Raw genomic sequence first — 15018 nt, 5'->3', positions numbered from 1 at the left:
TCCCAAACCCAGGAACCCCATTTGGTCTTCCTGAGAACACTGGAAAATATGAAGGTCTCTCCAAACACCATTATATTGGGTGACTTCAGCTACCCAAACATAGACTGGAAGCATTACGCTAGCTCCAACACCCTAGCCCAAAGGTTCCTAGAATTTATAAACTCAAATGTTATGGAACGACTTGTTACCACTCCCACAGGAGGGGAAAACATACTGGACCTGATCATCACCAACATGGGGGCTCTATGCTCCAGACCAGAAGTGTATCCCTCACTGGTAAGATCAGACCATAAACTAATCTCACTGGATATTCCCATCCCAACCCCACCCCCTGCCCAGAAAATCACAGTGAAAAACTTCTCTAAAGCAAATTTCACACTCCTCAAAACCGAGGTGGAATCCTTCAAAGCCCCCGGGCTTGTGGAAAATATGGCCCAGACCGCAGACTCCTTTATAAACGCATTCTATGAACACTTTCAGGAATGCATGGATCATGCAATCCCAAATAAAACCAAGATCCAATCCTCCAAAGGCAGGCTTCCTGTCTGGTGGACCCCAGCCATAAACAAACTATACAATAGAAGGAGGAAGCTACTACAAGACAGAGCAAAATCCCAAAAAGGGAAGGCATCTCTGATCAGTATTAGCAAAAAACTATGGGCACTCATAAAATCGTCTAAGGCCAGCTTCAAGAGAAAAATTGCACAGGACACTAAGGATAATCACAAGGCTTTCTTTAGTTATGTTAGGAACCTGGGTGGGAATTCCCAGATATGCTCAGAATTAGTCCTAAATGACAAAAAATACACCAAACCCACAGACATTTCCAACATCCTAGCTGACAGGTTCAGCACAAACCCCCCCCTCCACAGCAAAAGGGCAAATATCTATCCCAGCAGAGTGCTGCCCCACTGACATCTCAGATGCTCAGGTAAGAGCCGCCCTCTCCAAAGCAAAAAATACAGCATCAGTGGGACCAGTCAGTGTCCCGGGCTGCGTCCTACATGAACTCCAAGAAGAGCTAAACCCAAACATAAAACTACTGTTCAATCTCAGCCTTACTACAGGATATGTACCCAAAGAGTGGCGTACAGCAACAGTGGTCCCTCTCCACAAAGGTGGTGCCTCAACGGATCCTGGAAACTATCACCTCATAAGCCTGACTAGCTTGGTCTGCAAAGCTATGGAAAGGATCATCATGGAACTCATAAATAAAGTTATTGGGGACCTACAGACACTGGATCCTACCCAGTTCAGCTTTGTTAAGGGCAGATCCTGCCTGTTAAACTTGGTCGATTTCTTTGAAACATTCACCAAGGCCATTGACGAGGGGAAGGTGGTCCACACAGCCTACCTGGACCTCGCAAAAGCCTTCGATACAATACCCCACTCGGGCATTATAGATAAGCTCACCAGCTTAAATATAAACCCCTATGTCACTAGATGGGTTGCAAACTGGCTCAAGGACAGAACCCACATGGTTAGAATTGCTGGAGCCATGTCAGACTCCAAGCCAGTTACAAGTGGAATCCCACAAGGCTCAGTCCTGGGACCTCTCTTGTTCGGTATATACTTCTCGGAGGTACAGGCCAACACGGAAGGACTGTGGCTTTACAAGTTCGCAGATGACTGCAAACTAGGTGCCATAATTGACTCTCCAGCCGTCACAAGCATCCTACAAAAGGGCCTCATAGAAACAGACAACTGGTGCCAGAGCCATGGCCTCAAGCTAAACGCCAGAAAGTGTATAGTCATCCCCTTTGACAAAAACAAAGTGCCCACAAATTACCACATAGGTGGTAATCCATTAAGTATGGAAGAAGTAATTAGGGACCTGGGGAGCCAAGTTGATAGCAATCTCTCATTTGAAAACCACGTGGCCAAAGTGGTTAGAAAAACATTTTATATAGCCCACCTAATCATGAAGGGATTCACATCTAGATCAGGGAGGTCATCGTGCCTCTTTACTCATCCCTCATCAGGCCCATAATTGAGTACAATGCCCCTTTTGGGATGTACCTTACCAGACACCTGCAGCAACTGGAAAGACCCCAAAGTACCTCACCAAGAGGATCAAAGGGCTCAAACAGATGCCATATGCTGCCCGGTTAAAGAAACTCCAGCTCTACTCAGTGGCATACCGCCTGCTCAGAGGCAATCTGTGCCTGATGTATAAAGCCATGTCCAACCCGGAATTAATGGACATGCTGCACCTCAGAAAATCCAAATCCCATCGAGCTATGCGCTCGAGAGACTTGAACCTAAGAACTGAAATACATAGGACATGCTGGAGGGACAGATTCATAACCCAGAGGCTCCCTTCACTCTGGAATAAAATCCAAGTCCAGGTTAGGCAGAGTCCCTCATTGACTCTCTTCAAGAGGAATCTTGATGAATGGATGGGAGATCGTAGGTTTACCCCGGGTATCACTTCTGTGTCACTGTTAGACAGAGGCACAGTATACTAACCTCAAAAAAGGGTATAGCAAAATTCATTTAAAATGGGTGGCGAAAGCCAAACACACTCTGTCTAGGCTTTTAAATGCCCTAGGGCAGATAGCCTAGCAGGAACCTATGAACCTATGAACCTATAATCTAAATGTATCTGGTATGCTGGTTCACAGACACAATATTCAGGGATATTAATAACCTTATTGGAAAGGCTTATAGCTGTTTTGACTGTGGGTGGTGTCCTGTGTGGAAACAGATAACAATAACAGCAAAAGGATCAACATGGATAGCAATGGCAAGTAGTGTGAACTATGTCAGCATATTAACTCCGAGACCACTTACTCTCTGTTTGCAACTAAATTGTCTATCTCCTTCCTTCTCTCATAAATAGCCTTCGGGGTTCATAGGTATATACTAGACTAATGACCACCAGGGACTTTATAAGCATAGTAGTGCAATCCAACCTAATTGTGGCCATATGTATCATGGGCATTTATTAGGATGGGGTATGACAGGAAGCTTCTAGAAGTTATGTATGGGTCATGTTAGTTTGGGCATTACTGTCTGCCTCTGCCTATTAGAGACATGGGGGCCAGACCCAGGGTGAATTTGCAATTTCCTATCCATCAGTCACGCTTATGCTTAAATAGGGTTACGTCGATAAATTCATGGAGTATTGCTAAGCTAATGAGACATGAGCCTGTAGAAGCCTAACCAATATTATCCAGAATATGACAATATTATAGCTTAATTCCCCAGATAAGGGGTGGGGTTGTATCAGGGTAGTTGGTCTTTGGAAGTTGGGACCCTGAGTTATTTTACAGACTGCCTCTGCCCATAAGGGGCACAGACAGAACCCTGTGAGTGAATTTATGGTTCCCCATTCATTTATCTAAATTCTTTGTGAAGAGAGTGAAGGACGGGCTTTGTTTTACAAAGATGGGAAGTTTATTCCATAGACGAGATACCCTTTGGTTTATAAATCTGTCTCTCCATCAAGTTCTGTTAGAGTCACAATTAAGGTTCAATTCATGAAACACTTAATCCTCATATAATTTTTCTTGTGCATATGTAACATTTTCATCATGGTTAGATAAGAGAATGCCTTGAAGTTCAGGCATAAGTAACCTCTCAGTAAACAATATGAGATTGAGTAAAGGGATAGGACCTTTAGTCTGTGTCCATAAGTCATGGTCTTACACTTTGTATTTTTTAGTGACAAACCCTACGGGGTCACTGCAATTGGTGTAAGTGCCTGGTTTGGTTCATGCAGAAGGGAGCATTGTACTCAAGTATGGGCCTATAATTTCCTTTGATCTTGATGCCATGCCTTTACATGTAAGTTGACCCATAGTGAAGATTTTCCTCACTACCATAACTACCTGCTGGTCAAAGTTTAGGTAACTTTCTACCTGTGTTCCTAGATCCCCCATCACTGGGTCGACATTTAGGGGTGTACTATTACTATTATAATTTGCAGGGATAAATGATTTACAAAAAGGGCATGATTATGCATTTTTAGCATTTAGTCTCAGGCCATGGTTTTGCTACCAGTTGTTTGTCATTGTTAGGCCTGTTTGTAGGGTGTCAGCATTGTTTGGGGATTCAGTGATTGTTCTAAGCTTACAGTCATTGGCAAACTTGGTCAGCCAGAGGCCACCAACATTGGTTTTCACTTCAGAGGATTATGTACCAAAGTGGAGGTGTCCCAACACTGAGCCCTGTGGACATCACTAGTAACAGATTTCTTATCAGAAGTGGATTCATATATCTTGAAAAAATGTGCCCTGTCAGTGAGCCAGTTTGCTTCCCATCTGATGATGTAGGGGTTTATGCCTAACTCAGTAAGTTTATCTATGATCCTGATTGTGTTGAATGCTTTTGCCAGGACTAGATAAGCAGTGTTTACTGTTCTATCCTCTTCCACGTCCCTCTTGACTTTCTCAAAGAAGTTCACCAGAATCAGCAGTCAAGATGTCCCATTGACAAAGCCAAATTGGGTCTGGTCCAGTATTTGGAGAGTTCATATGTTATTGATCAGATCCATGAAAATTCTCACCATGGCCATGCAGATAAGTCTGGTCAGGCTTATGGTCTGCAGTTCACTGGGTCAGTTGATGTGCAGAGGGACAACAATTACAGTCCTTCCTTCCTCTGGGACAAAGCCCATTCAGAGGCTGTAGTTAAAGAGGGCTTCTAGTGGCCCTCATAGATTTTGTTTTAAGCTATTTAAGAAGTAATGTAATGTTGTCGGGACCAAAGGAAGCTCTAGTTTTAGCTATAGCGAGTGCAGAAAGAACCTGTTCACTTATAATGACCAGTAGGGGAGTGGTTGAGGATATTTTTTTAGCTGCAGTAAGAAGTGATGGGGCAGAAGATTGAAGTGAACTTGTTAGCCAGTAGGTTGGCTAGTTTTAGGCTAGGTGTTGGCATTCATGATTAACTCCGCACATTGCTGAATGTTTCCCCTGAGGTTAGTAAAACAAGTCTTATGATTATCTTTCACTTTGGAAGCTATCTTTGCCTCATAGTTAGTTTTGGCTGATTTGATCAACTCTCTACTTTGTTTGATTAGACTGGTGAGTGTCTTTTTGCACTGTTTTGGTGTGTTCCTTCTTGGCTTTGGAGAAGGATTTATTTCCTTTTCTTGAATAGCCTGTTTATGGTAGGGGTCCACCAGGGTGGTTTATTTTTGCCTGTAATCAAATGTTTGGCTTGGGCAGGTACTGCCTCCTCTAAGCAGCTATGAATGTGGTTATGCAGTGGTTTTGTGTACAGCTAAGAGTAGGCATTAGTGTCATCCAGGTTTGGAGGGACTTGGAAGTTTAATAAGGTGGGTCCTAGTTTAAGGTAATTGGCCTTAGCAAAGTTCTTAAAATGGTTGGGGTTTGATGGGGGTTCTAGGTTAGTTTTTTTACCAAAAGAGATCATTTTGTGGTTAGATCTTACCAGGGAGTAGTTAATGTAGAGGAGCGTGCAGCATCTGACATGTTCATGAGTACTAGGTCTAGGATATTAGTACCTCTAGTTGGGGAGCTAATTAGTTGCTCCAGGGTGTTTGCAAAGTCCACAAACCTTGAAAAAGTGATTTATGGGTCATATATGTCTCCCAGTGTATAGGGGAGTAGTTGAAATCACCCATAAGTATGGTGTTAAACTGAATGTTAAGAGATTTTGGTAGGTTTAAGTAGGAGGTGTGGTTCTCCAGACTCATGTTAGGAGATCTATAGCTAGCAAGGATATGATAGGGGCTCACACCTATAGTTAGTCAGGTATGGAGCAGCTCAAACGATTCATGTCGTTGGACCAGTCTAGCAGTGAACTTGTCCTGTATGAACATTAAGACAGCTTTTTCCTTTGTTTTATCCTAAGCTGAGGGGGATCAAAATGTATGAAATGCATTATATCCTTTGATAGCCAGGGTGCTGTCCATGGTTCTGAACCATGTTTCCATGATTGCACATATGTCTGTGTTCTTCAGAGTGAGGAATGCTTCCAGGGAGTTTTTTTTTATTTAAACTCCTAAAATTGAGCAGTGGTACTTTTAGATAGTTGTGAGTGATATTTGTTATGTTAGAGGGTTTAACAACATGGCATGGCATAAAAAAGGCACTGTGAAGTTAGATAAAATTTTTGCCAATATTTGAAAGCTAAGTGGTAACAACTACAAACTGTATCTGGCAAAGCGTTGTGGTCTGTCTGTGATATCTCCCAAGTCTGTCGGGTATTGGATTCCCTTATTGTGATTCCAGAAACTAAGCCAGTTGTTAAAGTCAATTGTGTTTTGCTGATACTGTTGCATTATCATTGGTGAAGTTAGGATGCTGCCTATGGTTAAATTCATACCCGCCTCGGATACATATTCAGGCAGTGCCATCATGTGTCTCTTTATATAGTCCAGTGAGGTATGTCTTTGGTTGTTTATGCCCACATGGATTATAACTGTATCATACTGGTACTTGTGGTTTAAAGACCTAACTACATGTGTGATCTGGTGGATCCTGTATTGAGACTGATAGCACACTGTGATCTTTGCCTTGTTTACCATGGTAAGACCGACATCAGTACTGCTTTCAATGGAATCCCCAATAACTAGAATATTTGGCTGTGTGGTGTGTTGCCTTATGGGCTTGGAATCAGGGCTAATATAATTTGCAGAGTTATGTGTTATGTGAGTTGCTGTCATTTTTGAGTGTGCGTGGGGCCACTGAGAGATGCCTTTAGGAGGTCTGGGTAGATTACAGGAGCGTATCTCTGCATATGTGGGTCTATGTGTTTGTTCCTTAGTGTTGGTAGTAAGTGTTTTGGGTGTAACACTGACATTCTGGCTTGCATTTTTCATTTGTGCATGTGAGAACCTTGCTTCCAATGACATTGTGTATCTACATCGCTTACACATTGTGTTTGCCTGTTCTAAAATTATATAGTTGTCAGTGAATATGAGGCAGTTACTACACTGACTTAAGATGCTCATATCCACCAGGCCAGAAACAGAGATGACAGCGGAGTGCCAATCCATTATACCAGATCCTTAGTAGATGTGAAGGAATAGGGGAAAGTCACCTAAAGGTCTAAGTGAGAGTATTTAAAAGTATACTATAAGATGACCTGTGCTAGTGCTGCCCTCTGCACAAAGTGTCAGGTCTTCAAGCAGCTGTGAACAGTAGGAGACTACAGAGAACATTTCCTGTAGAGGATTTTAAACTGGAAAGGTCTGCTTATAAACAAGGTACATGTAACCACATTTGCACAATGCTCAAACAAGAGGCTTTTATACCAGTAAGATGAAAGACTTTTACACATTTAAGCCCTCATGCCATAAGATACACACACAATAAGCCTTCCACCAGCAGTTCCTAACTTGGTGAGTTGAATCAGCCCTATGTTGCCATCAGAGTGCATGATAAAATCCTCTTAATGTAAAATGAACTGGTTTTGATCTCAAGTGCTGTAAAAATGCATTACAAAAAAGGCAGAACTCCTGCACTATAACAAATCCCTGGAAAGAAGTTCACAATCCTTGAGAAATGTTCCAAAATACAGAAATACCAGCAGAATGAAAGACTTTTATACATTGAAGTCCTCAGACCCATTAGATAAATGCACAATAAGCCTTCCATTAGCAATTCCCAACTCAGCTGGGATGAATCAGCACTCTGCTCCCACTAGAATGCAGAATAAAGCCCCTTAATGTAAAAATAACTGGTTTTCAGCTCAAGTGCAGTAATAAATGCTTTACAACAAAAGAAGAACTCCTGTAGTATTAGAAATGGTTGGAAATAAGTTCACAAGCCCGGAGAAATGTTCCCACATGCAGAAAAATGTGAAAAAATGTTGGAGAATTTCTACAGACATAGAAACACTTCTGAAAACTTAAAAATATTTTTGCAAACTCAGGAGAACTTTGACAAACGCAGAACAGCTTTTACAGTAGTAGAGAAATTTATACTGTTAAAATGATGTAAGAGCAGTAGAGTAAAAAACAGGTGATTTTTTTTAAAGGCACAGGCTGAAACATAGTGATAAATTCCACCAAGTCAATAAATACAGCACAGAACTGTTAAATATCACTGAGGTAGAACTAGTGCAAAAAATATTTATATCAGTTTTGTAGGTCCACAGATGGTTTTAGATGCACTCCAAGGTCTTGTATTCACAAATGCCAAAGTCAGGCATAGAGAAGCTGTGAATACATGAGTCTCACAGACATATGTTCATAGTATGCCGACTGCCCTATAGCGCTATATCCTGAGGCCAGATACATACTTTATACCATATGTCTATGAAGAAAATAGCTTAACTATTTTGCAAAACCTGTTCCCTGGAAATTTGAGTACTAATCCATTTGGGTATGTTTATGAATTTAAGAATGATACCTCAAGAAATGCTCTGTTTATGCATTTTCAACAGTCGCACCTTCAATGTTCATTTATATTTTTTGGTGCAATAAGGCTGTTGCAAGGTACCCAAGTGATAATATTGAATACATCTTTCATAGTAAGGATAATACAGATTTTTAAATGAAAATCTCCTAATGAGCTAGGTTTGAATGAGGTTTAAGTTTATTTTTTCAGCAATGGTTTTGTGATCATTTCTGTATATATGGGTCTACTTCATAACACTGAAATTTCATAATGTTGAATTTCATAACGTTGGGACCAAATAATCTAAATCGCAAAAATGCTGAAAACCCAAACATTTGAAAAATCAGAACATTGAACGTGTGCTTCATAACATTGAAAACTACAATGCATATCTAAATAACAGTCTCTCCACCTATAACAACACCTAATTAACAAACACACTTTCTACTACATTTCTGCAGGGAGGCAAGCCCCGCTGCACCCCCCCATACCCCTCGTAAATTAAATATACCAACTCCAAGATCACACTACAGTGGAAAAAAGTTAATTTCCTAACCTGACTGTACCACAATCAACATACACCGAGGTTAAGAAATTAAATTTTTCCACTGTAGTGCGATCTTGGAGTAGGTATATTTAATTTGCATGGGGTATGGGGGTACAAGGGGGCTTGCCCCTCTCCAAAAACATAGTAGAAAGTGTGTTTGTTAGTTAGGTGCTGTTGTAGGTGGAGGGGATCTTATTTGCTAGTGCAATATAGTTTTCAATGTTATGAAGCACACTTTCAATGTTCTGAGTTTTCAATGTTTTGGGTTTTGAGTGTTTTGAATTTTCGATGTTATGGTCTCAATGTTATGAAATTTCAATGTTATGAAGTAGATCCATGTATGTGTATATATATATATATATATATATATATATATTTATATATATAAATATGGATTCCATACATTTGGTCGAATTACACTTAGTCGAAAATTATAGCAGGCATTGCACTTGACTGAAAGCTCACTTGGTCAAAATTCATTTGGACGAAAATGGGATATAGCCCCTGCCCCACTAGAGTGCAACCCTGGAGTAAGAATATTAAATAAGGGGGGTGTGGGGGTATTCACTATTATAAGAAGGTATATCCATTAGAAATGCATTGATATATATATCTTTAGTAAAAACTATTGGCATTAATGTGGGGGGCTATGCCCCCACACCCCCCAATGTGGGGGGCTATACCCCCCACACTCCCCCTTATTTAATATTCTCACTCCAGGGTTACACTGCAGTGGGGCAGGGGCTATATTCCATTTTCGTCTGAATAAACTTCGACCAAGTGAGCTTTCAGTCAAGTGAGCTTTCAGGGAAGAGAAATGCCTGGAATCATTTTTGACTAAGTGTAATTCGACCAAATGTATGGAATACATATCTATATATATATATATATATATATATATATATATATATGTATATATATATATATATATATATATATATATATATATATATATATATATATATATATATATACATACACACTCACACACACACACACACACACACACACACACACACATATATATATATATATATATATATATATATATATATATATATATAAACACACACACACACACACACACATATATATATATATATATATATGGATATATATATATGTATATATCCTTATATATATATATATCCTTATGTTATCAAACTATGTTCTTGGTGTGGGTATTGTAAGACATATTTAAGTATTTGAAAATTGTTCTACCCCACTAGGCAAATTAAAGTAAGTAAGTAAATAAACAAATATATACATAAATAAGTGTATACATTTTAAATTCCACCATTAAACTTTTGAACTCATTTGAATGGATATCATATCCTTAACAGAGCATATACTTAGGCAAGTTTTATTCTAAAGACACTAGATTAGATATGAGAAACCAGTTACTGTAACTCTTTTGTCCCAACTATTTATTTTTTCAGTAAAGTATTGGCTTGCATAGGTGGTAGTTACTGTCATTCCTATCATCCTAGTTTCAGAAGTGCATCTCGTAACAGAACCATATTTAGCTTTTGGATCTTCTGAAGGAGCACAGTCTGATGAAGGGAGTGATTTGATAGGTGCTGCAGTGACCCACATGTGAGCTGGTAGTTTTTGATTGCTTCATTAAAGATATCCTCTACAGACTACATGAGATGCTGCACTGCTTGATTCACAGCACTTAGGGCTGCAGTCAGTCATAGAATCATCACAAATTAGACAAGGGAGGCAGGCTCTAGTCAATAAATTAATAAATGGACAGATTCTCTGGTTCAGTTCTCAGCTTGGGTGCCTTCTGTGCGGAGTCTGCATGTCCTCCCTGCATTCCTGTGGATTTCCTCTGGGTGATCCAGTTTCCTTCCACGTTTCAAAGACATGCATCTAGAGTGTTTTTTCCCGGGCCTCCACTGAAAATTGGCTTCATTCCAAGTCACACTTTCCCAGTAAACAAAATGTTAAATAAATAAATAAAAATACATAAAAAATAAATAAAAAAACTAATAGTGTGAAAATGGACAAGCTTTGCAGTTGCATTAGAAGAACATAAGTGAGGCTTGTCTTATGTTTGATGTGTTTGTGTCCTACCGATATACAAGAAATTCATCTTGTGTTTTGTCACAACTACAGTCAGTGGTGAAATGTTTGAAAGCATATGCACTTATGAAGACTGCTTAGTAAATCCTTAAAGGATTTATACTGTTCAGGGAAAGCATTAAATCATGCCTAAGTTACTCAAAAGATAGTCTGTACTTAAGCAAAAAGAAGAATAGGAAATGAGACCTCTAAAAGTGACATTTGAGTGCCAATATTTGTGTCACATAGGCCACTTTCGGCCTTCAAGCAGTTGAAATTTCTAATATGAAAATTCATAACAGCCTATTGTTCACGTATGCTGTTTTCAGGTTGATATTATATATGTCAGATTGTTTTTTTCCTGTTTATTGTGCAATATTTATAGAGTTTGTTTGACTTAAGGCATGACCGGTTCTCATTTGACTTTCCGTTTCAGTATTTTTTTATTTCTTAGGTATTGTTAAACTTCACATTCCACCTTTGTTATCACTCTGGAAGGGGCAGCACAATCCTTCTCAAACAAGTGGTTAGCCATAATGTATCTTGTTCTCCTGCCATCTCTTGACCTCCTTTTTCCATATCATTGTTCCTCTTTGCTTTCTGTCATAATTTGAAAATTACTGCATAGGATTACAGCTGTATACTGCTTCCTTTGATTCACTGTTTGATTCTGTCAGCTTGTATCTCCCTAACTGTGTGGGTCTGAACAGTCACTTAACCAGAGCTGAGTCTGAAAAAGGTCTGTGTAGGTTAGTATTCTACCCCAGTTAACAAAAGAAGATTGAACAGAGTTGACAGAAGTTGGTTGTTGTCTTTAATTGTTTACTACCTTTGAGACTGCTAGTGGACTACTATCCTCTCATGTTACGAGGTAGATACACCGAATGAGACTAGGGAAGATACTGAACAAAATCAGATTAATGGAAAATGTATAATTATCATTCCTTATTCTCTGTCAGGGCTGCAGAGGACTGGGAAGAAGATGCTGAACCATACAATGCCAGCTACTACAAAAGAAGCCTGGATAACAAAGGCTATGTCTTCAAGGCACCATATCGAACACGTATGTAATTTTGAAATGTCATCAAATAACTTCACATTTTCTCTGTAAGATGATTCTAAATCAGACACAGCAAATCTCATTTTGTATTCTTATTGGTGTATCATGTTCTCTGCTGATTTTTTATCTGCAGGAAAATGTATTTATACATATTTTCCCTTTTGCATTGTTACTGGCTTGGTAAGCTTGCCGCTGAAGCATGTCATCCCTTCTCTGGATGCTTGAGATAATGTTACTGTACTGGTGCATCAGTGAAACTTAAATGAGGGGCTACATTCCAGAAATGCTGTCTCTCAGATGTGATGTGATGAATTGATGTTATATCAGCTTGAGCTCATGGAAACTTCAACTGGATGTAAAAGACCCTATTTCAATTATCCAAAAGACTAAAAGAGTGACAATAAATAGCATTTATTTAAATTCTCACAGCAAACAGCTGCCATCAGATTAAATAATCTTATTATTTCACGTGTATACCTTTTAGTATATTATCAGTTCTACATCATTCAATTTTTTCTGTAGCTCCAATTTGTGCTCACTGTCATTTCACCCCTTTCCTTTCATCTCCATAAATACTGCATATGGCATTACAGACCAATTCATTTTCCCATTCTGCATTATCAGATGACATCTTTCTTATAGTATTTCATATATTCTAATCATTACTTCTTCATCATTTTCAGTTTTGGTTTTATAATTTTCCTTTAAATTCCAGGCATTAAATGTTTTGCTATGGCTTCTTCCATCTCAGCAAAATTTAATTTCTCGGACATCATACCATAAAGTCAAACCAAAAGAAAGTCTGAACGAATAACGGAACCAAAACCCAAAAGGAAAAATTTTTGAACAAACTCAAATAGGTTCCACAAGGCAAAGTAGATAGCACAAATTCCTTTATTCCAATGCAGGGGTAAGCGCTTTCACAGATACAATCTGCTTCATCAGGTAAGATTGTATCTGTGAAAGCACTTACCCCTCCTGCATTGGAATAAAGGAATTTGTGTTTTCTACTTTGCCTTGTGGAACCTATTTGCTTTTGTTCACAAATAATACCTAAAGACTTAAAGGCTTTTACCCTATAAGAACACATTTTGTCATCTTGATTTTATTTTGATGTATTTTTACAAGATAGTTCCTATCTGCACACATTTATGTTTCAGTATCTTAAATGACTGAGTTACATTCCATGCCTATTTCAAACCTATTCTACTCTCTCAGTCATAGATTTCCAGCACAGTATCCTATAGAGCTGAATGGATTGTATGGATTGTGATGCTCAACTTTTTAAGCCCATCCAAGTAATACTTTGTCATCCTTGGTGTCATTTTAAAGCTTCATCCTTGGTGTCATCTAGTGTTCTGACAGTTTATTTTTCCTGAATCCTCCCCCTACTAGGAGACACCCCATCTCTCTCAACTGTCCCTGGTTTTAAAGGGCACTCCTCTTGCTGCGTCCTATAGTTACCCTATTCCTCATAAGTGTTGCAAACACTAAATAATGCCAGACATTAGACTTTCATGCTTCTTATTAAGTAAAAAAGCCTGCCAAACTAACTGATCAGTTAGTGTAGTGGGTTAAAGGTTTTGTAGTGGGTTTATATATATATATATATATATATATATATATATATATATATATATATATATATATATATATAAATGTATTGATGTATGTATGCATTGGATTCATGGCATCATAGTTATACAAATCTACATATTTAATTATTTCACTCTGCTGTTTGTAAATAGTCAGGTCTTTAACTTCAACCATTTTATAAGAATTCTTTATATAGTATTATTTGTCTGTTTGAATTTAAGGTCTCATATTATGCAGGTGCTTAATATTCATTGTCTTTATACTATATAATTTGCACAAAACTCCAGCAGATAACTCTGGCTGTACAATACCATAGCTGATAAATCACATTGACGTTTTCTGTTATTATTCCCTTTATAATGCAAATTGATTTTGTTTACAAAGTGCATATATTTGCCTTTTTTTTTTTTTTTTGTGCAAACTTGTCTTCATGGCCTGGACCGTACCTAAAAATGTTCTTTAGACATATATCAACCTGGTTAATAAATGGCAGATAAATATACCATTCATCATTGGCCTTTGAAGTAAAAAACAAGTACTGAACCAATATAGCTGTGCAAAAACCTCTATCTATTAAACAAAATAGAAAGTAATAAAAGGGAGTGTTTTCTTGATAACAATATTGCTTCTTCAAACTAATAAACAAGTAGAAAGACATGAGTATAAAAAGAAAGCAAAAGGAATCAGCTGTCGTATGCAAATCTAATGAATTAACTAAAATGTACACACACACAAGCAATGCAACAATTGTTATAAATACAAGGGAAACAATACAAATAAAATCTTAGTTTGAAATCTTAGACTAAAAACAGCATTAATGTTTAAGCGGCCATGGTTTCAAGAATGGTTTAAGGCTAGAAACACCATTTATACCAGGCAGTACCTGTTCCTGTGTATTTTTGTTTTGTTTTTTTTTTTGTGGACATCATTGGCCTTTCTCTTCTGTTTCAGAAATGTCTTGACATCATTTCCTTATTTAAATAACTAAATGCTACTTTTGTAACAACTCATTTATCTTATCTTGCCAAAATGAATCACATGCTTTGCTGCAGCCCAAGCTCACTGTTATCTGCTGCTTATCATTTTATACACCACCTACCATTGTCTTGTTCAACAACAAATTTATTCCTATAACATCATTCTCAACCACTGCTCTTACACTGTCTTGTACCTGTCCTGTTCTTACTTCTCATACTGTCAGATGTATAGCTGGTTGAGTGAAGGTTTTGCCAAGTACCACAATCATCGAGTTATGTATTACTGAATGTATGGTAAGTGGGAGTGGAGAGTAGTGCTGAAAGTGTCAGCAATGGGTTTAGTATCTTTGCAAGTGTTTGCAAGTTAGGGATAGAGGAAAACTGAGAGGTAGACAGACAGACAGATAATTATAGAGATAAGAGAAATGGCTTTCCTATGAGCCTTCAATTGAT

At 38.4% G+C, this 15018-nt stretch overlaps 1 protein-coding gene across 1 annotated transcript in view; it reads left to right on the top strand.

Moving 5' to 3' along the window:
- The window catches only part of CACNA2D2 (calcium voltage-gated channel auxiliary subunit alpha2delta 2), a 5241953-nt gene that overhangs the window by 4982868 nt on the left and 244067 nt on the right, over positions 1-15018 (top strand). Inside the window, exon 27 of the mRNA XM_044078189.1 lies at positions 11892-11995. Within this exon, the coding sequence (XP_043934124.1) occupies positions 11892-11995 (104 nt within the window). The remainder of the gene's footprint in view (positions 1-11891; positions 11996-15018) is intronic.

Source organism: Protopterus annectens, chromosome 7.part0 (genome assembly GCF_019279795.1).
Source record: "Protopterus annectens isolate FY-2018-M chromosome 7.part0, PAN1.0, whole genome shotgun sequence".
Taxonomy (NCBI): Eukaryota; Metazoa; Chordata; order Ceratodontiformes; family Protopteridae; genus Protopterus; species Protopterus annectens.
The sequence above is the reverse complement of the archived record's forward strand: the minus strand, read 5'-3'. Positions and strand labels throughout refer to the sequence as shown.